Here is a 27675-nt window from a genome sequence, read left to right as displayed (position 1 = left end):
CTTCTTTTCTTCCTCCTGTTCGACAATATATTTTGATCCACACTCTCATGATCCCTTATACTCAAGAAGTACTTCACCAGTATACATCTCAAGGTTAGCTGGAAGAAGTAGCTGCAGGCCATGTCCTCATCGTCACCCATCAAACCACCTTCTTTACCATCCCGAAGTTCCTCTCAACTTTCCCTTGACTCGCATCTATCCAGCCCAAGGAAGAGATACGAGAAAACCGCAGCTCGACCTTCACCCGATCATAACGGGATCAGACCTCCCTCTGCCCTCTATCTAGGCGAGGAACCGGGTTCAGGTCCTGCTACAAATGGACGTTATTCAGGTGATTATACCCATGACGATCATCCCCATTTGAGGATGGCAAGTGGTTTTGCCAGTGTGCATGTTGGTATTGGAAGTCCCAAGTTAGATTTTGCCAGGAGAGATTGGCCAGGGAGCAGTCATAAGAGGAAAGAGGGCAGTAGCTCGACGGAAACTTCTCCGGAGGTCAGACAAGAAGGTCAAATACCAACGGAGCACTCCAAGGAAGGAAGGGATTTGGTGGATAGAGTATCGGGTTTACCTAGTCCACCTGGAACGGAAAGTGATATAGCAGCGCCAAACAACGATAAGCTCAACGGTGGATCATCAGAAAAGGTACCTTCGCCGGTCAAAGTGAGTTTGCCGAGACTAATCCTATGTACGAGAACGGGAACCATGAGCTGATGCTAGCATTGTCAGAGCACATCTTCATCATCAAAATCCCCTACCAAACTTTCTCGGCGCACATCATCCTATTCCGGTTCATCAACACACGTGCCAGACTCACCACGACTTCGCACCCACGCTCTTCGACCAAAACATTCTCCTTCTTTATCGATGTCTCGATCAGGCTCATCTTCTTCCAGCTTGATCGCTAGCCCCTCTATGGCAGCTAATCGCAGTATCAACGGATCTACCAGAAGAGGGTCAGCAGGATTATCAAGAACAAGTAGTCATTCATCCAGTCTCAGCCTAGGAGGAAATGCAAGTGCAGGTGGATCTTCATCTAGAAAAACGCTTCCTCCAGTCGACACCAAACGTGCCAATTCTCCCGAAGAAAGGATATCATCGCCTGAAAGAACAGCTAAGAGGTTGCCGCCTGTCAGTACTGGAATTGAGAGTATGAATGAAAGAAGGCACTCTAGGAGATCAAGTAGGGATCTTAGAGAGGAGATTGTAGAAGAGGAGCCCACAGAGGCAAGCGGGGGCATGTCAAGGACAAAATCACAGGGATCAGAGTTAGATGATAAGATTCGTGAGGCCGAGGAAAGGATAGCTCAAGCTGCTTTACATCGAAGAAGAAGGTCGATTGATGTGGAGAAAAACTCAACACCTTCACGTCAACCTATAAGGAGACACGACTCGTATACTAGAGCAACTGGATCACCGATAGTCAATCCACCTGGTTCTGCTTTGAGAAGAACAACTACTCTTTCATCGAATCACACGGACTCACCTTCAGAGTCAATTGCCAAGAGAGTGGATGATTCTCACGAAACACCTGAGAAAGGCGAGGATGATCGAGAACGAAGTGGTGGAAGTAGCTCGAGCAGAAGGAGGAAGGGTCTACCTGCTGAATTCAGGAATGGCAGTGGTAGCTTGGTGAGTGCTCTACATGCTACACTCAATTATTTGTACTAAACATGCTTTTAGTTCACACCCTCACCTCAAAAACCTAAAAGCAGCGGTATAGACGATCAACCTGGATCTGCTCGATCGTCCCGACTTAGACAGTTTCTCGTTTCCCCTTCAGACTATCCATCATCTTCTCCTATACCAAGCCGATTTTCCACCACGTCTCGTAGATCTGGAGAGATGGAAACTATCACCTCCCCCTCCAAGGCTTTCCGCCATATTGACGGCCTGGAACGATCCTCAAGCTTGGGTGGACCAAGAGGAGAAACATCTGGATACTCGAAGCGAAATTGGAGTCAATCGATCTCTGGACTACCACGAGCAAGTGATGAGGTGGATTATCGAGGTCTACCGGGAGACAGGTATCGCTCGGAGACTGTCTTAGGAGGATCGACTTATCAGTCTTCAAGAGTAGGAGAGGACCGAGGGGTAGGAAGAAGAGGTATAAGTACCCTAGTGAGCGAGAGGGATTTGCTAGCTGCTTCTCGATCCAGAGTAGGTGCTTTAGGACCAGGAGACTCTGTGTCAGCGGTAGGATCTAGAAATGATAGAGGAGATGGTAAAGATCCGCTGGAGATGATCAGGAGACTGGAGGAACAACGGGCAGAATCGAAAAGACGGTGGGATCACATGCCTCGACCGGCAACCTCGATGTCGAGTATGCGAGAGATATACAACAATCCACCTAATACCGCTCCCCTTGAGCCTCTACGACACAGACGAAGTATTGATCAGGATTCTCCGATTAGTCCACCATATGTCCGAGGGGGTGCTTCACGATTGGCATTTAGCAGAGCTGGAGGCCCCTCGACCGAACCTAGATCAATGAGAAGCAGTACTTCGCTCGGTGGAAGATCGTCAGCAAATTTCGATCTTGCTAATTCTTCGACGGAACATGGAAGACTACTATTCGAAGCTTTCAGGGTATTAGAATCCAAATTAGGCCAAGAAATCCTGTCCACCCATCCTGAAATGCTCAGGACGTTTCACTCGGCCACGCGAACGTCTGAAAACATAAATGCGGTACTGCGAAATGCACTTCAGCTAGCATCACAGATAGCTGTAGATGCGGAGTTGGACGATCCAGCTAAAGTCAGAGAAGAATACTCGAATCTCGCTTTCATGCTCAGGGACGCAGGTAAAGCGAGCGAACAGAATGTTAGAGATATGACTAGGGTATTGCTCGATCTACCCAAGCTTGTTCGAATCCAGGAAAATGGAAGTGGGATGACTTCTTCTACTTCAGCTTCGGTGGGAAGGATCAGAAGATCCGAATCTGCTGCTCTGAACTATAATCACGACCCCGTCAAACAAGGCGTCATGTCTGAAGATCGACCTGCTAGAAGATGGCAGCCTACTTCCCCAATTACCCAAACAGATAGATCGCCGTTACACGGTAGATACAGTATGGATACACCCAGAAGATCATATGACCTACTTCGATCTTCTACTGCTATGGCTAATACGTATTCACCTCTTTCGAGATATTCAAGCATGAGGAACAGGGATACTCGCACGAATGGAAATCTGGACAGTAGCAGGACTGGTGGATCGACGGTATCATCTTTGATGTCAAAAGTACGAGCTATGACACCTAGGAAATCGCCTTCGAAATTGGATCTATCAACTATCGAACAATCTCCTCCGATCAAACGAACTTCCTCGCACTCGTCTACGAGTCCAAATAAATCACCTGAACGTGAAAAGCCACTAAGAAATTTACTGAAGAAGAAGACTTCTACGTTGAGTACGAATACTATCAAAGGGTCGACTCATCAACCATCAAACTTCTTACCCGCTTCATCAAGTAACAAGCCTACTACCGCCATTAGTCAGGTCACTGCTGGAGATCTATCAGCTGACGATGAAGAGTTGGAACCTAATTCTCCAATGAGCAAGTTCAGCTATAATTCGCAAAGAAGGAAACTATCTGTATCACGTCCTAATATCGCTGGAACAGGTACGGTTACAGTCAAGGGACATTCAAGGAACGGAAGTTCAGATACATTCGGTACGACTCATACCGGGACTGGAACTGGGACTGGATCATATTTCACTGATCATGATGAGGAACAGAGAGACGTGGACGATGAGAATGAAAATGAGATCGATGCTGTATCGATGCTAGAGCAGAGATTGGTAAAAGTCGCCAAGATGAAAGAGGAACGTGGGTTAGGCATCACCCCGCCTGTAGGGGAAGAGAACAAGAGACCTAGTATAAGTGATAGGTTCAGAGCTAGTTTGAGGAAAGGAAGTAGTAGAGTTGAGTAAAGCAACAGGGGAACATTCGATTTCGATTTGGCATTTGACATTTGGCATTTGGCATCTTTTTGGGAGTTACCTGATTATTTGAAGGCTGAAAAGACCAAGATGTAGTAGCAGTACCATATTATGTGATATGCATATACGTTATATGTATATTATTATCTTTTACACAGGTGTGCATACAAAGTCTTCTATGCTCTTCAGCGACAGGATAACACTTGACACACGCGACAACCACGTGAAATAAGCTTTGTTGATTTTGATAGTTGATAGTTGAAAATGTTGAATTTGCATCTCAGCACTCTCCGAATCTCAAAAATCAACTTGCTTGCTCATCTCTTCAAAGTCTGCAGTCTGATAGTACGAAACAGTTCTCACCAACAATCCGGCTCGGATCGATCCCATCTTGTCAGCCTCCTCCGACTTCTTGCAGCACCATCTTGGTCCTTGAAGCATGACGGTCCGAGGAGGTCCAGGTCGAGGACGAGGTAGGGGATTAGTCCCACCTCGAGCTATCGAAGATAGGGACGTACTAGGATTTGCCAATAAGACAGTAGCCAACTCTGGTCCGCCCCAAATCCAGACATACTCGAAACTACCTCCGAATCTGCCGACGAGGGGAGGAAGGGGTAGAGGTGCAAGGGGTGTACCGCCCGTTAGAGGAGGACCTTCGTCAAGTAGAGGTGGTTTACCACCTGCTCTCAGGACAGGACCTGCTCCTGGGCCTTCGACGAACAGGGGTAGAGGAGGGTTTGCAGATACGTACAGACCTCATGTTCCACTTAGAGAGATTCTGCATAGAGGTAGAGAGCAGAGTAGATCTGACGAATGGGCAGATTATAGGGATAAGCAGAAAGGTAGAGAAAGAGACACAGATCGAGAAGAGGATATGTGGAATGGACCCTCTAGATCATATAGTAATGGAAGGTCCGATACATATAGACCTGCTTCACCTGAAGCTTCGTCTAGATCTAGGAGTGTAAGGAGGTATAGTCCTTCTCAACCTGCAATACATGATAATCCTCGTCCGACTTCGAATGGGAACGATAGATTCCATGGGTCATCAACATCAACATCAACATCAACAAATCATGCTGGACCTTCCGCCTCATCATCTTCGAATCAGCTGAAATCTAACGTTCCAGGCAATGATCCCGACAACAATGCATCGACGAGTACAAATACCATCTCCGGTAACGGTCAGCATATCATATTTTCGTCACCTTCTCTTCCACCAGCAACACCGTCCATACCCCCTGATCCAGCATTTAAGCGCCCTCCTCCATCTGGGCCTTCAGCCAGTCGACAGCTCAGTCCGGCTATACCGCCCAATTCCTCTACTATCACCAATCAGCTTCCGGATAAGGGTAAAAGCAAAGCTGCCAGTGCTCCAACCTCGACCTTACAGATACCTGAGCCTATTCCGGAAATTAGGAAGATGTCTTTCAAACCTATAAATCCTAATAATCCTAAATTAAAAGGTAAAGAAAAGCAGAAAGATGATTCTCCCGTTCCAGCTCCAGCTTCGGTCAGGATCAAAGCGGAACCTGATCCCCAGCCGCCGAATGCTGCAGCACCGATACCGATTTCAAGCAGGAGTACGAGTACGAATATAAGGGAAGAAGAGATAGATGTGAAACCGAATATCAAGGAGCTAGAGAGGGACATAGAGGTTCTACATACTGGTGGAGAGGGAATAAGGAGGTCAGGGACATTTGCATTTACGTGAGTACGAACACGAAAAAACAACTTTTAATACATACTGTAGAGTTTAGCATGCTGATAAAAGTGATGTGGATATATAGTAAAGCGGAATTACCAGATTGTTGGGCTAGGAACCCCACTGAACGAAGTAAAGCTCGAATGGCATTTCGAAAAACCCAGAGGGAAGCGATGATCGCTCAGGGGAAGAAGATTGGTGGGACCCATTGGAGAGATGATGGGGTGGCTTTCGATTGGACTTTACCGGATCCCAATTCCGATCAGCAGTCGACAAAGACTAAGAGTGATGTCGTGGATGTTGGTGAAGGTATAGATAGTGTCAGTGCCTCGACTGTACCATCTACTGCAGCCCCTGGTAGCGCAACTACCCCGGCGATCGTTTCCCCCTCGGTCCCAAACCTCAATTCGAGTCTCAAGAGTGATCTTGCGGCGTCGAATGCGAGTGATCCCTCTCGTATCATGATTGCAATGCCGTCAAGCTCATCTCAAACAAACCAAACTATTTCGAACTCTGCACCTATATCGAAAGTTTCGACGAATACGACGGCGACAAATGTACCGTGGACTCCATCTGAAGTGGTTGAAAGACCGTTAGTGTCAAGGGCAAGCAGCTTAGCAACTTCGACCAATTTCAGCTCTAGCAACTATTCACCTACTCAAACCCAAACAGTCACGCAGAATCGACAAAGGATCGAGAAGACTGATCCCCAAGGGTGGAAGAATAGGGAATTTTCATACTACGAGATCTTCGATTTCCCGAAAGATCTCGCGGAATTAGAGCGATCAGGCGATAAGAAATCGATGAAAGATTGGACCAACAAGGTCATAGCGATAGTGTCCAGACCAGACGGGCAGGGTCGTCCGACGCGATGGGTTAAATTCATGAAGCGTGATGATTGTCAAGATCTAATGCTACTTTCGAAGGATAAGACCCAGAGTGAAATTGACGAATATGAAGGGAATCAAGTTATACTTGATCAAGTTTTAGTTGCGGATCTGAGACGGAATGAACAAGTCAACCAGATAGGCATGAAACCGCCTCCGACGAATAGGGCAGAACAAGAAACGAAAAGAAAATCGGTCTCGAGAGAGGCTGTGCCCTTGACGGATAAACAGAAAAAGAGATTGGAGAAGCAAGAAAAGAAACGAGCGAGAGAAGAAGCTGCATCCGAAGCTGGATCTATCAGTGTGGTGGAGACTAGTCCAGCGAAATCAACTTCGGAAAGACCTTCGAAGAAGAATAAGAATAAACATGCTTCTGTGGATGGTAGTCCGAGTAAGAACGCTATTGCGAGTGGTAGAGGATCCAATAGTCTGCCTACACAGGATGGGAATACAACGAACCATGTCTCAGAAGCTTCTCTCTCGTTACCTGATCTATCAAACCTTCCGGCTACTGCAGGTCCATCACAACCCACACCTACAATAGAGCAAGATCAGAAACCATCCGTGACTTCCGCCAAATTGGAAGAACTCAACACCTCTTTACGACAGAAAGTATCAGAAATTGAAAAATGGACTAAACTGTCAAATGAATTCCCAGATTTGAAATTGGCTTTGAACACTCAGATCGAGAAGACCCGAGAGGAGATATTTAAGTTGTATGATGATATAGCTGAAGAGAAAGTTAGGTTGGCTGGGTAATGACCCAAGATGGATAGGTATTGGTTTGCGACATCGATCTATGTGTAATAAGAAGGATAGAAGGCAGGAAAGGGGAAGAATATACGAATCCCATTGATAGGGAATAACGTTGAGGTTCAGACAGAGTCATTCATGCATAGTGCATATAGTGCACATAGGTATCGCAATTCAATAAACTCATTCACATCATATTCCATGCATATGTCATATATCACCTATTCATTCTACACCTGGAGTTTCATCTTCATCATGTCTAGCATGATCCAACACTTCTCTTACCAACCTAACATACAAATCATCCTCTCCGCCTTCTTCGGCATTCTTCAGTTGAGCATTCAAAGATTTTTCGATCAAATCCAATTGTTCTTCCTGATCATGTTTCTCTATCCACAATACATATTCATGTTCAGTCCAATTATGTAAATCGTTTGGTAATTTGAATTTGGCCGATAAGACCAATATGTGATTGAGTATTATGATTGGTGGTAGATGGACAGTTTCAACGGGGTTGGATAAATTACTATCATCTGAGAATAATAGGGTTCTACGAAAAGCAGTCATACGATATTAGCACCGAACCATTGCCCTCCCCTTATCCCACAGAAAGTCATGTTCACAACCACCTAGGGTAGAATCACATTCTGGATGGAAATGGACTTGAACTCACCTGAAAGATCTCAAAGCCAAATACTCTTCACCTATCTTCTCTAACTTCATACCTCCCCTAGAGCCCTGTACTCTACCGGTGTTGAGTAAATTCGTAATTCCCATTTCCAACTCTGTCATATCTCCTGTTAACTTCAATTTACCACTTTCACCCAGTGGTCGAGCTATCGAGGCGTGTAGAAGGAAAGTTTTGATTATATATCTACTTAGGTCAATCACCCTAGAACATAACGTTAAAATATCAGTCCCTCCCGAAACCTTTGCAGATTACTGTGTGAGCGTAGATGGAGTGAGGATACTCACCATTCTTTCATCATTTCACCTAAACTCATCCTACCCAATATTTCACTCCTCACAAACGAAAGTTTATCTATCAAGTCTTGCATATATGGCGATCCACCGCCTGAACCCATCGTCATTGGATCCATGGGTTTCGAGAAATCCACTTTATGTATACGCGTCAGAATACTGACGAATTCTTTTCGAAGTGCGGAATCGAGCAAGTCTGTTATTCGTTTATATGTCGATTCGAGCAACTGACAATAACCAATAGATCTCACGATTAGCGATCGTCTTCAGATAGGTGCCAAATTCAGCATACTCACATCGACAGACGGACTCAAAGTTTCCCAGACCTTTCCTACGAAGTCTTGCTGCACGTACTGCACATTCAACCAACAATGGTATAAACATCCAACAAGTTGAGCATTCACCACTTGCGCGGGAGTAGCGTTCGGTCCAATCAAACTAGTCGCCGTGAAATCTTTGACCAACTATCTCGACATATGATTATCATCTGTTTCTCTTTGAACGATCCGACCAGCAGATACTCACCATGGCATCTATACGCTTGATGAATCCGTCCAGCACTTTTCCAGCATTTCTAGCTACTGTCCTCACCAATAACGGATCGAACCTTGCTGAATCCAATTCGTTCGTTATTGTCCTTGCTATACTTACGCCATCACCCGGACCAGGTGGATTACCTCGTGCCGACAGGTATGATGACAGAGCAGTAGAGATCGAGTCATTCATTCGTGTTGTCGAACGAGATAGATAGAGAGTCTCGAAGACCGATACTGATCGCAAAACAAGTACCGCTTCGGTGCTATTTCTGATCGTCAGCTGTGCTCTGTCGTCATTGGGCAGCCAGCTTACCTCTGATAGTCCCTTGTGTAGATGGTATCGGTATGCACAGCGATTTTGGCAAAGAAGTCATGGAATAATCTCAATAATCGAGGATAACCTGTACTCAAAGCTTGCTGAAGCCATGGTGAAGCTACGAAAGATTTGAACGATGTCAGCTAGCCTCACCCGATGCTGGGTAGGGGCAGGAAAGCTCACATCGTATAGCATCTTTGGATTGACTCTCAAATGCCTTGGCAAGCGTTGTCCAAAACGCGAAACTGGGTTTCTCATCAAGGGTCTAACAAATTTGTCAGCATGTCGTCCGGACCATCATCTTGCAGGTGTCTGATTCACCTTCATCACTTCGTCTAAGAACTCCACTCCAGTCACAGCATCTTTCTTTAATTTCAGCACTTTCTCCAACGTATAGACCTGCAGATTATATCAGCTGAGCTTTCCAAGATTTAGCTAGCAAAACTGACCGACCTTTATACAACAATTCGCTACGTCCTCCACGACCTTTTCCAATCTACTCCAAAGCGTGTTTACCCATAATTGGGTGTTTGAGCTGGTAGGTTCAGTAGCTGGTCTACCTCGCGAGAACTTGATGGCACTGTGTGATGTCGCACCTTCTGCATAGCCCGTTTCGTGTCAGCTATAAGTTCGGGTACATTTTAGAGAAGCTAATTAGCTAACCTTTCGCAGCAACTTCTTTCCCTATACCCGTTGAATCGAATGCCTTCGTCACCCTCAGCGTAACAGCGTCATTCAAGTCGGCTATTAGGTTTGATACCAGATCTGGTAATAGACGTAAATTGTGGGCTGTCTGTAAAGATGATGACAGTAGTGATTGGTTCTGTTTCGACAAAACATAGTGTCTATTAGCTGTTCTGGAGACAAAAATGGCAGCCCCGGCTAGTTGAGGGAGATTACCTACCAGATCTGCTAGACCACTGACTACCATACTTTCCATTTCCTGTATTATCGTATCTCGAGCCTTATCGATCACAGGTAAGTATGCTTCCACGAAATCCAGTTCTTGTAATGGTATCTGCTGAGCATCGTTGAGTTCCTCTTCCTCTTCATTCGAAGGTGGTTTGAGCAGAGCATCTGTCGTACTTGATGATCAGCTTGTCCTTCTACACAAATCACTACTGGTGCAATTTAGATGGACATACCCAGTTCCGCTACGCTCAGAGCCGCTTTCGCTAATTCTCTTTCCCTTTCACCTTCAACTTTACCTTTCTCACTCTCTTCCATCTTCTTCAATTGTCCTTCTAACCTTCGAGCCAGCAATACAAATCTACTGGCTCGACGAGTTAAGTCTGTCACCAATCCTAGAACCTGTTGACGTGCGACGAGTATTGATAAATTGGAATATGGTGTATGTATCTTGGTATGTAGACGGTCTATGGAGGTGGATAAGGATGAGAGGGATGAACGTATGGGTGAGAGGTGGGATGAAAGTGATAAGGAGGTGGTTAGGTGGGATAAGAGTAAGGGGTAAGACGTTGTTATCTGTGAAGCAGTATATATCAGCTAGACTTCCCTATGGCTCTGGGGCAGTACATAGCTTACCTCCTGCCTAAGTTGTCTCGTTACATGTTCCTACAAGACTCATCAGCTTACACAGATTGAGAAGTTGGTAGTGGACTGAACATACAATACCATAATTCAACCTTGCTAACTCTGCTCCCACATCCCCATCACCCTTCTCCTTATCCGCTTTACTCCCTTCTTCTACCTTTTCATCTGGTCTGTATACTTTCCCTTGTAGGATCGCATTGGCATAGGCATGAACATCAAACGAATCGGATAAGAATGGTTTATGATCTGTAGATAGGAGGTGTCAGCTATGTCCGCATATCGGGTGCGACCTGAATGGGTTAGCTCACCGAGAAAAGTTTCAGATGACATCTTTAATTTCTGTTCTTCAGAACATCCTTCTTTTCTATCTTGCTGCGTTCTGATTGTAGGACTGATCACATGACAAACGAAAAGCATAATGGGATGCATCTTCATCTTTCCTCGGTCGCGACGAAGCTGGTGTTGATGATTCCTCCCACGTGTCAAGATGTATCACGTGACCTGATCCACCCCTCCACTTGTCAACAAAAATCAAAGATTTCTGAAATCTCAATCTGCTCTCTACCTACATATCTGGTCAGTATCCACCTTATCTCTGACGATACCATATAAGAAAAACTCCTACAAGGTGACAACGAAGGATGCCAAAGGAACAGGTCAGAAAGAGAGGTCGACGGGTCCGTAAAGGAGACGTCCAAAACGAACCCGAATCCGTACCCGAAGTACCCACGACGGAAATCGACGAACCTGTGCCTTCAAGTTCGACAGCAACGGGTATACATCCCTCACGAGCGGCTTTCTTAGCTGGACAACCTATCCCTCCGTCTCAAACTCAAGAGCCAAGTGGTGAGCAAGAAGGAGAAGCCTATGGAGAAGGTGAAGGAGCAGCGGACTGGACGAGGGGATCAAGGATAGATTCCGAGTTCCCCTTTGGAGTGCTAGATCCGGATGTTAAGGCTTATTTTAGGAATGTGGAAGAGCAGATCAAGGATTGGGAAGGGGTCAATACGGAGGGAGAGGAACGTGAAGGTAAGTAAGATTATTTCTGCTGATCGTAGACAATGCCATCCCTTCTCAGACATACAGTGTAAGCGTATAAGCAATTGACTGATCTAGTATTCTTATAGATCGTCAACTATTCTTAACATCAGTTCTATCGGAATTACGTTCTCACGAATTACCTACATCTACCGATCCTGAAACTTCCATCATCCTTGAAAGGCTCTTACCCTCCCTTAATGACTGGGGTAGGAGGGTGATAGGAGATTCGTTTGGAGACAAATGGGAAGAACTCATTAGACACAGATTCGGTAGTCATGTTGTTCAAACTTGGTTGACACTCGCTGCTAGTACTCTGGATAGAGAGGTGAGCATATCAAAATACATACATCAAACGGTCTATAGTTGAAAGGGTCATGAATCTGATAATGTCATTTGTGCACATATCAGACAAAGAACATTTACCCTTCACAGCAATCCAAACAAGATACTTCCAAAGGATCATTACCCAAAATGACCGAATTATTCCTCAACATCATCGACCAATTATTACCATCTTTCCCTCAACTCCTATCTTCACCTCACTCTGCTCCGCCACTACGTCTCCTCCTCCTGATATTGACCCCTAATAGGGCTTTACCAAGTTTGGAATCTTCCGATTCTTCACAATCAGGCTCCGGGTTGATCAGATCTAAACGATCGAATAAGTTTAGGAAGAATCAGGATGTCAAAGGGAAGTCTATCCTTGGTGACGAAGAGCAGAAAGACACGAAAAGGAAAGTACCTCAAGAATTGATAGGTTATAGAAAGAAGATAAGAAACGAGTTGATGAGCAAGTTGGGAGAGGCGGAATGGAAAGCTATGGGTGTGGATACTGTTGGAAGTGCTACTGTACAGGTGAGCAATCCCTGATCTTGTGCGAAACCGAATGTCACTGTACAGTTAACTGATGTCTTGTGATTTGATAGCTGTTACTTGAGTTCGAAGTTGAAGATGGTGATGCCGAGAAAGAAGGATCTTTGTTTGATATCATAACGGAAGGATTAATAACGCAAATTAGTGAGTATACTGATATTATCGAATCCCAACATTAATAATTACCATTTGCTGACCATGACCGACTTTTTGATTCAGAGCAATCTCCCAACACAAAACCCGAAGCTCAACCTTACCTCTCAACCCTTCTCCAAACCCAGACCGGAACACGTCTATTTGAATCTCTCCTTTCTCTAGCTCCAGAACCAGTCTTCAAAGCATTATGGTCAGCCTATTTCGTCGGCAAACTGGGTAAACTCGCTGGACACCCTTATGCCAACTTTGTAACTGCCAAGGGAGTCTCGAGGCTAGATAAGGAAGGGATCGAAGGGTTGATAGTGGAAGTTAAAGGCAATAGTGGTGGAAGGGGATTGATAAGTGAGCTTCTCCTACCTCCAGTTAACTTTGCATCTGGAAGATTGTAGCTGACGAACCCTGTTCTGTCGAGTAGAAGCTGCACGAACGAGTGTACTTCAAGCTTTGGTTGACAGGAGCGTCGTTCTGGAGGAATGTCAGAAGTCTGTCTTGGAGGTGAGTCAGCTGAATTTGAGCAGATATACGCCGATTGAGCTGATAGTCATGCAGTTACTATACTCATGCCTTGAATTGCCTGAAGATAAGAGGTCGGATTTGGTACCTTGTCTTATGGCTTTGAAGACGTATCCCGTGAGTGTCTCAGTCTCCCGTTAGAATGCTTCGTTTGATATTGAATAGGGCTAAGTGAAACTCTTCTGTTCAGATGTACCAAGCTCTTTTAATTGGCTCATCCGCACCCGAAGATGAGACACCAGCAACTGAAGATGTAGATAAAGAAGCTGAAGATACAGCTGCCGCCTACGCTCGTAGATCAGCATGGGAGAACCGAAGGACCGCTAAACCCAAAGCTGCCGAGGGGGAGATCTTACCTAATATGCAGGGATGCTTGATATTACAGGGTATGGTGGGAATGGGACAGGTCAACTCAATAGTCTTAGAAAGGTAAGTCACACCCGATCCGAAGTGAGGTCTAGCTCAACTGATTATTCTATAATTAGTCTGATCGCCCAACCCCTACCTACCTTGCTCACTTATGCCAAATCACCTATCTCATCGCATTTGTTCGATAAAGTATTCACAAACCCGGCTGTCCCGCCGAAATATCGAAGAAAAGTGATGATGCTATTCATGGAGAGCTGGAGGGAGTTAGTGGAAGATAGGATTGGAAGTAGGGTGGTAGATACGGTTTGGGATAAGGCTGATGGGTATATGAAGGTGAGTAGGAGTTGGATTATACTCAACAGTCGATCGATATCATCTCAGCATCAAATCTGTTTCACGAATGCTAACAACTCTGCAATTTCACTTTGATAGGAAAAAATCGCCCGTACTCTCATATCCCATATTGTCGTATTGGGACAATCACAATACGCGAAGTACTTTATGAAGAAAGCGGAATTATCATTATTATCGAGAAGACCGGATGAATGGAGAGAGAAGATCGTAGGAGTAAAACATCATTTCGCTCATCAGAAAGTCACTCCAGCCCCTGCTCAACCACAGGTCCCGATTCAGGTTGAAGGAGAAAGTGAAGTGGAAAATAAGAAAAGAAAGAAGGAGGATAAGAAAGATGAGATTGATCTGTTGTTTGATGGAGTAGAGGGTAAGAAAAAGAAGAAATCGAAGAAGAATAAGGAGTAAGATCAAGGGCTTACGAGGTTCTTGATTCGATCTGAATCTGGGTATAGTTGCATTTTCACATGTAAACTATATGCATGATATCCATATATGATTTTCTAGTAATACAACATATGAGGGGAGCTACTGATTGGTCTATACCTATAGCCCAATATCTATCATTTGTGAAGTGAGATATGACAAATTCAACATCCTCTATTCACTTAAACAGAGGGATCATTCATGATGAATCATATTTCCCTAGAGAAACCAAGTGCATCGTATTAGTCAACATGCAGCTTTCACCCACTATCATTGGTCACTCACTCGGCAGGTTCTTTCCTCAGATACCAATCGATCGCTCCTGAAAAGGCAGCAAAAGCGAGACCACCTCCCATGGCAGCTTTCAATCCCGAGTTCCTAGCCAAGATCGCACCGGATAAGAAACCAGCTGAGACAGCATTGGTTATATCGTTCTTGGCTCGGTACTGTGTATGAACACCCGATGAACCGTCAGTCGTCAGTGGATAAATACAATTTGGTAGATCAAGGTGTATAGCACTTACACCTTCAATGCAACATTCGACACCTGAATAGATTGCACCGACTTTAGCAAAACCTTTACCGCTACTCCACATGTTTCTTCCCATCTCCTTGAATACGTGCATCGTCTGTGCCCTCGTGGATAACTGGGATGAGGCTCGGGATAAGGGATCTTCGTAGGCGAATGTAGCTGACATGAGGGAGAAGAAACCTCCCAGAGCGAAGCCTATAGCCGTGATCCAAGCATGTCAGTCATCGTGACTGTATATTCAAAGTGAACGATAATTATGAGATTGATAGTCGATGTGATGTAGCACAAGGTTGGTCTTCGGTTTTTTTATGAATCCATGGGATCTATGCGGGGTGTACCATATGTGTTGAAGGGAAGGCATCACTCACCTGCACCACCTGATAATACCACTTTCAGAGGGCAGCTCTCCATAGCCATACCGAGATACTTCTGATACCTCAATGCAGTCTGCATCTCCTGTCTTTCCCAATCGCTCGTCCCTGGCGGTACGGGTTCTTGCCCTGGTAAATATATGGGACAAAGCAATGGCATGGTGGTGGGTAGTGGGAGAGCCATGGTGAATTGTTCGTTGTCGATGCTATCACAACAAAGCTGTAAAGTGGGTCTCAGATGATCGGAGGTTGATTCTGGTGTTTTGAGGATGGTATGATGCAGACAATGTTGGATGAGATGTACTCGTAGAAGACGCTATCCAGTTGACTTTTTCAGATCAACTTTTTCACTTGTGCCGGAGGTCATTTCAAGCTTTTGCGGATCAGCGGAGATTGATGAGATCTCCGTGGTATATAAGCATATAAGCATAATCTGGGATGAGAGAGTGAGACGCGTGAAAGACAAAAGACAAAAGACAAAACAATCAAGCAATCCATCCATCCACCCATCCACATCCACATCCTCATCCTCATCCTCAACATAGACATAGACTAAGATAATCAGCATTTATCAAAAGCTATAGCAAAGCTCCAGGTCGGCTAGCTTGTCGCCAGATCTTGCATCTCATACAGCAAAGACCAGACCCACCGTGATCTACTCCGATACACCAGTTCAATCCAAAGGACCACCCCTCGTTTCTCTGTCTCATTACCCTGCGAAACTTCCTCGGATTCTGGCATACCACCAGAACAAAGCGTCAACAGCTATCCCAATACTGCTTTACCATCTGAAGATCTTGTAAATCTCACATCACAATCTCACAAGCACAACATTCCATGCTACCCTTCCCATGCTCGAAGATATGAGCAACTCGCCTTCAACTTCTCGTCGGCGATCCAAACCATCACAGGAAAACTGGGACGATGACTTTGAATTCACCTTACCAGCTCGAAAATCGAACAAAACAGTCACGACTACATCTAGCTCAAAACCTTCGAGAGGAAAAGGAAAGGATGAAAACATACCCATACCCAGAGCTGATAGTCCTACAGAGGACTGGGATGAGAATTGGGATGAATCACCTCCACGTTCCAATCTACCTCAACCTAGTATAACGACCAAACATGAAAGAAAAAAATCATCTATACCCCCTCCTATCAATATCCCTTCTTCATCTAGCTCTCATCGTATGAACCCACCTAGATTATCTCCATCCCAATCAGCGGGTCTATCAATATCACCTTTGCCAACTTCATTCTCATCTCCTCAACAACCGCTTCTTCCTTCACGATCACATTCGTCACTCTCGATGGGCCCCAGACCGAACGGCCTGCAGCATCAAGAATCACAGCATCTACCTAGGTTACGATCCGGCTCAACTACGACATCCACAGTAACGAGGAATAAGTTGATCAAACGACATCCTTCAACTTCTTTCGTTCCTATACCGAATTCCCATTCATCTTCCAATTTAGCGCTGGCATCTGCTCTGTCTAATCAATCAGAAGCGAGTTTGAACTCGATGTCAATGGTTAATCGATCGTCACCCAATCTACCGCAAAATTCACCCTCGTTGCCTAGAGGTACCTCAGGCGAGCAGATGCCTCCCCCGCCTCTACCTCAAGCCAATGGAGGTATTTTGGGCAGATCAAGGAGCAGGTCGAAGAGCAAGGCCAAGACTGGACAAGAGGTTAGACTCTCGAGCATACCGTTCAGTCCAAGTAGAGATGATATGCAGGAGAAGGGGAAAGAGAAGAGACCAGGATTCTGGAAAAGATTATCTGGTGCTCCAACTACAGGCGAACAAAGTGAGTTACAGCTTTCTTCCTTCACGACCGCGGCAACTGATGAAAAGATAGACGAGGGCACACCTCAGCATCGTCGTCGTAGAAGTTCATCAGTTGGTGCCAAACATTTACCCTCTGGTTCACCTCGTCCGCCTGTACCTCCATTACCTATGAATCTCCGTTCACCTTCTGGAGCATCAAGCACATCCACCTCGTCTGCCAAGTCTGGTCCTACATCTGCTTTCTCGGCTCTATTGCGTCGATCATCCAGTAGCCTGTCGAAACGATCAGACAAGTCGAGAGATACCCCACCTTCGTCCTATCCCTATTCGTCCTCGAAACATGGAATCAGTTCGAGCAGTGTAAATTCCTTCGTCCAACAACCCGTCTCGATACCTTCGAATAGGAAAGGTGACGTTACGCCTGAACTGCCATCCTCAGCATCCTTCTCAAGAGGTTTTCACTTACCCTCTCCTTCACCTGGATCGCCCTATCATCCCTCCAAATCTCGTGTTGCCTCAGCTGCTCAGCAATACTTCGATTTGCCACTTTTACCTCATTCGACATCTTTCCCCGGAACGCAAACACAAATAACAACAGGGCGTGGGAGTGGGAGCGACACCGAGACGGAAGGCGATAGTAAGACGCCCAAGAGAAGGAAGAAAATCAGACCTGTATCTGCTTTACCTGCACCAAGGTCACATCAAGCTGATCCCATACCAGGCTTACCAATAAGTAGACAGACTTCGATTGGTGATATTCGTTTAACCAAATCTAGCCATTCTTCAGCATCAGCATTCGCACAAGGTACCACATCGACTCTGAAAAGACTGGGTTCATTATCAAAGAAACACGGTAGAAGACTGTCAGGAGGTTGGAAATTCGGTACGAACTCTTCTAGCGATTCCAATAAATCCGCTACGAGACCTCTAGAACCTGTTTTGGGATCGCCTTCGAAACCTTATAAGAACGATGACGACTTGCCTTTATCGCCCATCTCGCCCACTCCGAACCTTGAGACCGAAGAGGAGATGAGGAAAGCTATCAGAGCTGGATCTGTTTCAGCACCTACATCGATGTTCACTCAACCTCGTTCTCAAGCGGATATCAGTGATATACCATCGGAAGAGATAAAAGCTGCCAAGGAGAAGGAGAAGAAAGACAAACATCGGAGAAGACAGAGTTGGAATGATTTTGTGATCCCCAGGGAAGTCATGATGAAGCAGAAGGGGTTGAAGGAAGGTATAGGAGCGGTCAAGATGTTTGCAGGTGGAGTTGCTAGTAAGTAACCGCACTACATTTCCGATTCTTCATGACCTCCTTGTCGTTGCTGCATGTTACTGACTGTCTCTTAGCCCTCAAAGCACTCTTGTCCACCCACGCCGACATACGTGATCGTATACTCTCATCTGGATCGCAAACAGACGCTGCAAATTTCGCATCTCTCGATTCTGAGTTTGAACAATGGTTGGAAATGGCCGTTGTGCTTATCGAAGTCGGATCAACGGGAGCAGATCCTTCCACTCAACCTTCTTTCTCATCACCACCGCGATCTAGGAGAGTCACCTTAGCGTCAGACGAAGCGAAAGCTGCCTCTGCGGCGATGTCAAAAGCTACTTCAGCTCCTGGAGGTCCAACCCCACCTGTCTCACTGTCCTCATGGCGGAAAGCGAGTTTACCTGATCCCGAGGAGACTAGTCTCAGTATGATTGGCCCCCCTCGAGCGGACTATCCAGAACAATGGAGAGCGTCGACTGGCCGACAAGACTTGTCCAAAAGGCAATTAGAAGTTTTACGAACCATGTTGAGAACTCCCATGTCTGCCCAAACGCCCGATGAAGATGGTAGTAGACCGGGTATGGGACCTAGAACGGCCAGTACGTTATCCGCAAGCTCGACGGTCAGTTACTTGCAAGCTCAGGGTAGTCCAAGTCCGAATTCAAAGATCCAAACTCAACGGGGATTGACACTGACACCTGATTCCGGATCGATCGCATTCCCTTCGCCTGGTGATTCAGCTCATATCCACCCTTCCAATTCGTTCCCTTCTCCCCTTAGTGCTGCTAGGTTGAACCACAATCAGAGGAGTCTGAAGGATCGAAGAGCAAGTAAAGCTGGCTTGGCCGGACTGAAGGAATTTCTCCGATCGTTGAAAAAGGACAAGAATACCGTACCTAAACCCGCGGCTTCAGGTGGAATTGGAGGATTAAGTCCTCTGAGGATCAAGAATAGATTTGGAATAAAGAGCTCTACTTCACCACCTGCTTCTCCGACTTCACCTCTATCGCCCATGTTCAGCCCCAACGGTAATACCGGTAACAAAGATGTAGTCTATCCTACTCAACGATCATCTTTCTCAGCTCTAGGTGCAGCTTCGGGAAAGATTCCTCAAACACCTCAAACTGCTCAACCTATCTTATCTACTACTGCATCAAGAGCGGGTACCGAGTCATCTTTCAACAGAGGAGGAGGTCTAGGGCCGGAACAGAAAAGACCTTCTATTAGGAATATCTTCCGGACGTCTTCCGGCAATTGGTCAGAATTAGTCAAAAATGATCCTAACCTATCGCCTGCACCAAATTCCAACACTTCCTCGCCTAATGGTAATGGTGGCTTAAGTAAGAAGCTATCCGCTCAAAGATTAGGTTTCTCATCTTCGAAATCGATGAATAAGATTAGTGTATCCGATCCTATACCTTCCAAAATCCCTTTACCTCACTCCGCTTCATCAGGTATTTTAAATACCAATGCAAATACTCCTCCTTCAGATGGGAAAGATAGAGAAGGAGAGATGACTTTGAGACCAACTGCTAAGAAGAGGGTATCCGGTTTAGGTTTGGGATTGGGTTGGCCTGAAACTTCCACTTCTACCTCCACCGGGATGGGAAGTCCAATCAAGACTAGTAATGGAAGTGCAAACAGTGGGATAGGAGAGATGGGAACGGTATACGAAAGCCCTCATAAATTCGATCGTGACCATGCAAACGAACAGACGTTGAAACAGCATCGAAGTGTTATACCTACTTCACCGAGTAAAATTAGATTTCCATCAAATGCAACTTTCACTTCTATCTCAACTTCAACTTCGACTTCTGGCGATGGGTTTTCAAGTAGAATACCTTGGAATGATGTTTCCGTCGACAATACCAACATTGATATACGATCAAGCGAAGATTCCACCTCGACCAACGACTTGACTATAGCCCTGACGCCCGAGAACTTGCCTACTTTGTTGGAATATCTTAGGCAGTGCGAGAGGATGTTAGGGGTATGGAAAGAGAGGGTTGAGGAGGTTATCGAGATTGACTAAGGGTGTGAGGAAGCGTACAAAAGGCGTGGTGGTCCGAAGAATGGCCTAAATCGAATCAGATTAGCCAAGTATGCGAATAGCGGAAAAGGTTAAAGTTCTTTTTGTCGACTGTGTTGTACTGTATATACATATGCTTTTAACATGGATGCCAATTATAATATCATACATACATACATATAGACATATCTGTCATACAACCTATGATCCTTACTGTCCTACACCACCTCTATCCATCTGACTCTCAACCATCAATATCCTCTTCAACACCACCAGCACCGCCCTACATGCTTTCGTCCATCCTTCTTCAGCGGTATTATCCATCTCTTTCGCACCGCCACCAGAACTCGACGAGTTACCCGCATTGCCGGAAGAGGTATTGGCGGAAGTGGTTGATCCTGAACCCAAGCCCATGATTGACATTGAGGGGAGAGTGAGGGGCATAGAGGATATACCGGGTAATTTGATAGAATGATTGGATATTTTATCTTTGTGGATCCTATCGAAATTTCAAGAGGATATATCAATATGAATTATCAACTACCGCGAAGAAGAAATGATTGATATGTGATATGATTTGATATGATTTGGGATGTAGTTGGTGACAGAATGAAAGTAATGGCAATGAGAATCAAATGATGATGACCATGAACTGATCGATCATACGCTAAAAAAAACAGAGGAAGAAGCAACCCACTCAATATTATTATTAGCCCAACCTTTACCTCTCTTCTTCCCAAAATCAATCAACTGCCTCAGACAATCCAATATCGCAATCATGGCGTAATTGAATCTTCTATTCTGCAATAATCTCGCTGGGGATAAGTCGGAAGAAGCGTATAATTCGTATATCCCCTTTTGAGGTGGTAATTCTTCGATACGGGAATATGAACCTAGGGGGATTATCTTGTATCTGATCATTTAATGAGTAAGAGTGATGAATCAGCTGAACAATTCTTCGACTCCAACAATCTCTATAGACTGAGAAATTCATAGACGGTAGTGACGTCCTGGTATTGCACTATCTCTACATTTGCTCTTCACATTGACTATTGATCAAGCACTGCTCACTCACCCATTAAACACACATCCGACTTTATCAGCCACTCTATCCAAACAGAGAGCCGTCAACCCCCACGCAGCGTTAATCTCCTCCCATTCGACAGTCGGTCTACCACCTAGCCTCAACCCGTTGATCGTGCCTACTGTCATGCCGCTCCCGGAAGATGGGTCAAGGGGTACATGTCCTATCTGGAAGGCGTCGTTATATACGTTGGTGGATTCCAGATGGGCCAGAAGGGATTTGGAAAGGAGAAGGTGGGTCTGGGCGGTAGATAGAGTATGTTGGAGATGGGATAGATGGGTTGATAGGGCCGAGTGGTGGAGGAGGTATCTAGTGGGATAAACATCAGCAAGGGTATTGAGGTAAACGATATTGGACGATTTTCAACTTATGTTCACCCAATTTCGTTGGAAAGGGATGATATGACTTAGAGCCTGAGAGTTGCAAGTTCGATGTATCACTCACTCAGTCTCTTCCCTCTCCACCTCCTCTTCATCCCTCTTAACCCTCTCTTCCTCCAATTCCACCTCTTTCAACTCCCTTTCCTTCTCTTCCAATATCAGTCTCAATTCCTCTTCTTCACTTTCCAACTCTTTCTTCCTTTTATTCAACTCTTGCCATTCATCTTCCGTACCTTCTATATCATTCTCACCCAGTCCCTCTGGATCTTCACCCTTGTCCTTATCCTTGATCTTACTCTTATTCTTGGACGAAGAAGACGAGTGAGTCAACCTCTCTCTATTCATCTGAACATCCTTTTCAAACCTAATATAAGCATCTCTCTCCCTCGTAAGCTCTTCGGCGAGCTTTTGAAACTCCGTAGTGAGCAATGCAGTACATTCCGTACATAGCGGATGGGAGATGGCAGTCTGGCTCGAGAGGATGGAATGTAATTGAGAGACCAAATTGACATTGTGAGGTGGTAATGGTGTTTTACTCGAAGGTCCTGATGCGGGTGTGGGTGTAGGCTGGAGTAAAGATGATTCAGATAAGAGGATGAATGATTCTCCTACGCGATCATTTCGAGGGATACTAAGGGAATTCTGCTCGGCCCATACTTGTGCACTAGATTGAGAGGCGGGTGGTAAAGATTGTAATTTGCTTGAAGGTGGTATATGCGGTGTGGATGATGTTGAAGGAAGAGCAGAGGTGATGAGATTGTATTGCGATGAAGTGAGATTCTGGATCGATGGGTCGAGTAATAGTGGCTAGGAAAGAAGTCAGTCAACTAACTTGTCAGGATAGATAGCGGAAATGGTGAACTTACCTGATGACATCTTTGACAGATCTGGGAGTCTGTATTAGGCTGCGTAGAGGGACCTGCTTGGGCTTGAGACATCTCGGCTGGTGTACTGTTGCCTAAATGATTACAGGCTAATCAACTCAAGACAAGAGAAACGAAGATGAGGAAGTGGTCTGAAATTGACAGTCCCAGCTGAGCTTCGATGTTGACGAAGACGGTCAATCCTTTCCGTCGGAAACGACATACAACACTCGAGCGAACGATTTTTGCACTTCTCTCACACCAAAACCAAATAAAACAGAACAAAAGCTAACCATAAACAACCATCTCACACCTACTTCAACACCTTCTGATCAAGCTACAGCATCATCCAAACTCTCAATATGCCCAAAAGACCACCTACCCCACCATCATTCTCACCGCCTCTCCCACCCGACCAACACCTCGTACACCTCCTTTCACCCCAGGGATCCAATAACTGGTTATGTCAGGATACAGAAGGTACAGAGAGGTTGGTGGAAGTGACTTCGAAATTGAGGAGAATCAAAAGTCTCATTATAATGAGGGGTGGGTGGTGTTCCAAAACTCGAACTCGGGGCGTCAAACGGTGCTGACTGTCCAAAATTTCAATAGGCGACTTCGCAATTATCTCTCTCTTCCCTTCTGGTCCAGAGGATAAAGGCGGTAGGTTAGTAGGCGAGATTATACACGTGTTGGATAAAGGTGATATAAAAGATTGGAAAAAGGCAGGTGCATGGTGAGTTATCCCCCTCATATTAAAAGATACTGAGATATGAGACTTGGGCGTTGATTGATTTCTTTTAACCTCCGTTTAGGCCAGAAGGGTTTGGAGAGACACCTGTTCCTGCTACTGCTGATCAGGAGGATCAACAGTCAAACTCTGAGGACGAGGATGATGATGAGGCAGAGGATGATGATGAAGACGGACAATAATCTTTCATATCAAATATCCACTCGATCAAATAGCCAGCAACGTTTATACCAAGCATTCACCCGAGATACCCAGCTACTCAAATTATTCAATGCATTACAATACACATTATGGTCTGAAAGGTCCACAGGAACATACGATATGATACAAGATATAAGATCGATCCACATGATTTCATCTACAATGTCCGCCTGTTTAACTGTCCTCCGTATATGAGTCAATCACATCCCCTAAAACACCATTGGGTCTTCACACTCTTCTCATCCATACTACTTCTACCCACTTCAATCCCAAATTGACCTTTAGGTATAACCCATTTCTGCCTACGGACATCCCATATACTTACATCGTATTTGGATAATTGGAAAGTCACAGATTTCGTATCGCCTGGCCAGAGTTGCACCCTGCGTGGTATGAAGTCAGTACGCCAGTTGGAATGCTCAATGCGCAGACTCACCTGTTAAAATCCCTCAATACCTTTGGTGGTTCTCCAGCTTCTTTCGGATACGATAAGTACAATTGAGGAATGTCGCATCCTAGTACATCACCTGTGTTGGTGACGTCCACTGAAATGGTCCAGCGAGGTCTGTGTAGACTATAGCAAGAGCATTAGCCGAATCCATCTTAGAAACTAAGCTGAGTGTAAACTATGGGATACTTACGATTCACGTGTGAACGACCCCAACCTCCCATTCCTTGTACTATTTCCTCTAGTCGATCCTCCACTCGCCCCCAGACCAATCGTATCATTCACTGCAATATCATTATCGTCTATCTCTTCCTCCCCTCTTACTCCTAAATTCTTGGTACCTTTGTCCCAATCCTTTCCATCATCGCCATACCACATCTCCAACTTTCCATATTCAAACGTCGTATAACTCAGGCCATACCCAAACTCATACCTCGGTGTTATGTCCCGAGATAAGAAATGTCTATAATCTATATTCAGTTCTTCCCTATATTCCACAAGTGGATGTTCAACTTGATCCGTATTGACATAATTCAACTGCGCAGGATAATCTTCCAATCTCTTTGCGATAGTATAAGGCAGTCTTCCAGAGGGGTTATATTTCCCATATAATATGTCGACAAGGGAGTGTCCAGATTCTTGTCCTGGTAAACCTGCCCATAAAACCGCAGTGATATTGGGATGTTCGATCCATTGTTCCATATCTATCGGACCGACCGAATGAACCACCACAATTGTATTGTTATTCACCTCCGCTATAGCTTTGACAAGTTCGTCACCACCATGCCATGCAGATATATTATTCCTATCGCCTATATTCCCATCTACCGTGATGTACTCTTCGCCCGAGTCAGAATTGATTCCAACAATTACCACGTCTGATCCTATGGCTGTATCTTGCGCAGAGTCGACATCGAAATCGTCAAAGAACCAATCGAGTTGAGTTCCATCTTTGATCGCTTTGGCTGAGATTGCCTGAAAGGGATCAACAAGATAGGGGAAATTACATGTACCGGATCCCCAACCCATCGCTAGGGTACCTTCATCCCCACCTCGGTCGGGGTACCCGTTTGGTCCTTTGTAGGACGGTCCGAGATCCGATCCGATGAGGGTAATCTTACGAGGTGATTTCAGTGGAAGAGTTTTGTTAACATTCTTCAGGAGGACAGTCGATGCTGAGCCAATATGTCGAATCAACCTATCATACCAAGTCCACTATCAGCGTTATGTCGGCAAATGAAAGTACAAAGATACTGAATACTTTGATTGACGCTTAACGCTTACTCACTTGGCATGATCTTCCCTCACATCAACATGCGAATTATTCGCCTCCGCCTTCGGTCTAGCCGAATCAAAGCTCACTTCTGGATAACCCTCATTCTGATCAAGCATGAAATACGGCGTCAAGATTCTGACAACCATATCATCCAGCCTATCCATCGATACACTCCCATTGTTCACCGATTCAGTCAGGTTCCTACCCCAATACGAAGTCAAGGATCCCAGCTCGATATCACCAGGCATGGTCATATCCAATCCTGAGTTCGCAGAATAAACACCGGAATGTTGAGCATTCCAATCTGACATGACATATCCTTGGAAACCGAAATCTTCTTTGAGGATTCCATTCAGTAATTCGGAATTCTCGCATGCCCAGGTACCGTTCAGAAGGTTGTAGGAACACATTACGGAAGATACGTCCGCTTGGACTGCTTTGAGGAATGGATGAGAGTAGATTTCACGCATGGTCCGATCGGTCAATTGAGAAATGGATGTAGTTCGATTACGTTCTTGTTCGTTGGCTATAAAATGTTTGACGCTGGACCATGTCAAGTGACAGTACATCAGTCTAGATGGATAATTCAAAAAGAGTAATCAGGTTTTGGTAACTTACGTCGCCTGTACACCAGCATCTTGTAAACCCCTTATACTCATCTCGGTAGCCCACCCAGAGAGGTAAGGATCACCCCCGAACCCTTCCCAATTACGTCCCGCGGCAGGTAAGCGATACATGTTGGTCATCGGTGCGAGGGCAATATGTGCGCCTTTGCCTTTAAACTCTTGCCCCATTGCGTAACCCCGAGCGTACATGAGGTCTTTGTCGAAGCTGAACATGTATATGTAAGGTATCAGCAATGTTCCTCCTAACAGTCTTTTAATGTATGTGACATATATCCGAATAAGCCAGAAGTATAGATACTAAGATCAAAGCTCGAAAAAGACCTCTTGTCTTTGACTATGCCGAAGCAATGAGACCATAAAGAATAGTCCGATTCCGAAATCACTTACGTAGAAGCTACATTCACCCCCGCTTCAAACGCACTATTCCCATCCGTCAACCTAATCCCCGTAGGACTATCCATCAAACACAATCCGCTAAAGTTCCTAGAGGGGATAGCCGCGATATTACCTAGACATCTACCTTGTTCCCATCCCATCCCCGTGGTCAGGGTCACTTTCTCTTCTATCGTCCAATCCGCCAAGTAGGCTATTGCTTTCTTTTGGGCCGAGTGCCATTTATAGTGAGTGGGGTTGTAGTACTTGCCATTGAGAGGGTATGGTACAGGTGAAGAAAGGTAGGTGAGATTCAAAGAGGGATATGGGGTTAATGATGAGTTGGATGAGTTGAATGAACCAAACGCAAGAGAAGGAGTGGAAGTGGTATTGGTGAGATTATGGGAATTACCAAAGTTGATATAATGTAGACCGAAGCCTAAGCATAAGAGGATCATACAGAATAAGATCATTATGAATATTTTCTTGTTCAGTACAGAGAATGGATGAGGGAATGTACGCCCTCTTCGTCTTGAAGTTTGAGTGGTATTACGCGGTAGTGGTGTGGGGGAAGAGAGATCGAGATTTGTGTAAGGTAGTGGTTGGTATTTATGTGATTGAGTTCTGGTCATGTTGTCGTTAGCCCAGCTCATTTATTATCTAGCAGAAAGGTTCTCTCAAGCAGTGATAGAACTCTTCACAAAGTTAGGCCGTAGACTATCCACTAACTCACAATATTTGGACCGACAGAACTTGATCCTGAGCGGATGAGCTGCACTTCCACTCCTTTGAGGTATTCGCACTGCAGGGAATTTTGACTGACGCTGCATATAGAAAGGATGGGATGATGTCAGTCTACGTCTCTCACGAGCAAGTAAGTCATAGCTACGCTGCTCACCTCAGAAAGCCAATATGATCTGTCCTTTATTTTAGATACTTGATACCCAGAAAGATTCTGCTGATGATGATCTCGAGATTTTATCAATCTTGATGGAAACAACAAGGTCTTCGAGAATATGTCTGTGATGTATTTATACAAGTCAATCAGGTTGATTTCGTGATTACATCCTTGAGTATATAGTATGGTCTATAGATACAATCGCGCTTGAACTATACCTTTGTATCGGTTTCAGAAGTATCAGCGACCCAAAGAGAAGAGACGAAAGTAGGAATGAGGAGGAAGAGAGCAGAACGAAGCAGGAATGTCACGATGGTCCTCTCAAGTGGAGGTAAAAAGCCAAAGCCAAAGCCAAGCTAACGGGTTAATATG

The 27675-nt window shown here is 45.2% G+C and overlaps 9 protein-coding genes across 9 annotated transcripts; 5 read left to right on the top strand and 4 right to left on the bottom strand.

Moving 5' to 3' along the window:
* Positions 1-120: 120 nt before the first annotated feature.
* Positions 121-3936, top strand: V865_007598 (uncharacterized protein; the record flags this gene model as incomplete). Its single annotated transcript, XM_066231344.1, has 3 exons — positions 121-663; positions 730-1632; positions 1684-3936. The coding sequence occupies 3 exons, from the start codon at positions 121-123 to the stop codon at positions 3934-3936; spliced, it is 3699 nt and encodes a 1232-aa protein (XP_066087441.1).
* A 448-nt stretch (positions 3937-4384) lies between these two features.
* On the top strand, positions 4385-7296 carry V865_007597 (uncharacterized protein; the record flags this gene model as incomplete). Its single annotated transcript, XM_066231343.1, has 2 exons — positions 4385-5655; positions 5736-7296. 2 exons carry the CDS (start codon positions 4385-4387, stop codon positions 7294-7296), a joined length of 2832 nt encoding a protein of 943 aa, XP_066087440.1.
* Positions 7297-7515: 219 nt separating this feature from the next.
* On the bottom strand, positions 7516-11007 carry V865_007596 (uncharacterized protein; the record flags this gene model as incomplete). Its single annotated transcript, XM_066231342.1, has 15 exons — positions 7516-7840; positions 7964-8182; positions 8266-8498; positions 8568-8735; positions 8797-9070; positions 9121-9241; positions 9307-9388; positions 9445-9522; positions 9577-9722; positions 9787-9946; positions 10028-10200; positions 10269-10608; positions 10669-10698; positions 10754-10923; positions 10986-11007. 15 exons carry the CDS (start codon positions 11005-11007, stop codon positions 7516-7518), a joined length of 2541 nt encoding a protein of 846 aa, XP_066087439.1.
* Positions 11008-11318: 311 nt separating this feature from the next.
* Positions 11319-14388, top strand: V865_007595 (uncharacterized protein; the record flags this gene model as incomplete). The annotated part of the gene is made up of 10 exons (XM_066231341.1): positions 11319-11706; positions 11805-12043; positions 12127-12573; positions 12645-12735; positions 12811-13089; positions 13163-13242; positions 13297-13377; positions 13451-13689; positions 13746-13962; positions 14062-14388. The coding sequence occupies 10 exons, from the start codon at positions 11319-11321 to the stop codon at positions 14386-14388; spliced, it is 2388 nt and encodes a 795-aa protein (XP_066087438.1).
* Positions 14389-14687: 299 nt separating this feature from the next.
* On the bottom strand, positions 14688-15493 carry V865_007594 (mitochondrial import inner membrane translocase subunit TIM22; the record flags this gene model as incomplete). Its single annotated transcript, XM_066231340.1, has 3 exons — positions 14688-14852; positions 14931-15133; positions 15307-15493. The coding sequence occupies 3 exons, from the start codon at positions 15491-15493 to the stop codon at positions 14688-14690; spliced, it is 555 nt and encodes a 184-aa protein (XP_066087437.1).
* Positions 15494-16160: 667 nt separating this feature from the next.
* Positions 16161-20407, top strand: V865_007593 (uncharacterized protein; the record flags this gene model as incomplete). Its single annotated transcript, XM_066231339.1, has 3 exons — positions 16161-17118; positions 17170-18378; positions 18453-20407. 3 exons carry the CDS (start codon positions 16161-16163, stop codon positions 20405-20407), a joined length of 4122 nt encoding a protein of 1373 aa, XP_066087436.1.
* Positions 20408-20614: 207 nt separating this feature from the next.
* V865_007592 (uncharacterized protein) lies at positions 20615-22806 on the bottom strand (the record flags this gene model as incomplete). Its single annotated transcript, XM_066231338.1, has 5 exons — positions 20615-20903; positions 21102-21317; positions 21480-21797; positions 21933-22675; positions 22735-22806. The coding sequence occupies 5 exons, from the start codon at positions 22804-22806 to the stop codon at positions 20615-20617; spliced, it is 1638 nt and encodes a 545-aa protein (XP_066087435.1).
* Positions 22807-23093: 287 nt separating this feature from the next.
* Positions 23094-23664, top strand: V865_007591 (uncharacterized protein; the record flags this gene model as incomplete). The annotated part of the gene is made up of 3 exons (XM_066231337.1): positions 23094-23277; positions 23344-23467; positions 23547-23664. 3 exons carry the CDS (start codon positions 23094-23096, stop codon positions 23662-23664), a joined length of 426 nt encoding a protein of 141 aa, XP_066087434.1.
* A 215-nt stretch (positions 23665-23879) lies between these two features.
* On the bottom strand, positions 23880-27037 carry V865_007590 (uncharacterized protein; the record flags this gene model as incomplete). The annotated part of the gene is made up of 6 exons (XM_066231336.1): positions 23880-24066; positions 24120-24257; positions 24325-25329; positions 25420-25950; positions 26026-26238; positions 26421-27037. 6 exons carry the CDS (start codon positions 27035-27037, stop codon positions 23880-23882), a joined length of 2691 nt encoding a protein of 896 aa, XP_066087433.1.
* Between the last annotated feature and the right edge of the window lie 638 nt (positions 27038-27675).

The sequence above is a fragment of the Kwoniella europaea genome, chromosome 2, assembly GCF_036810445.1.
Source record: "Kwoniella europaea PYCC6329 chromosome 2, complete sequence".
Lineage (NCBI taxonomy): Eukaryota > Fungi > Basidiomycota > Tremellomycetes > Tremellales > Cryptococcaceae > Kwoniella > Kwoniella europaea.
The sequence above is the reverse complement of the archived record's forward strand: the minus strand, read 5'-3'. Positions and strand labels throughout refer to the sequence as shown.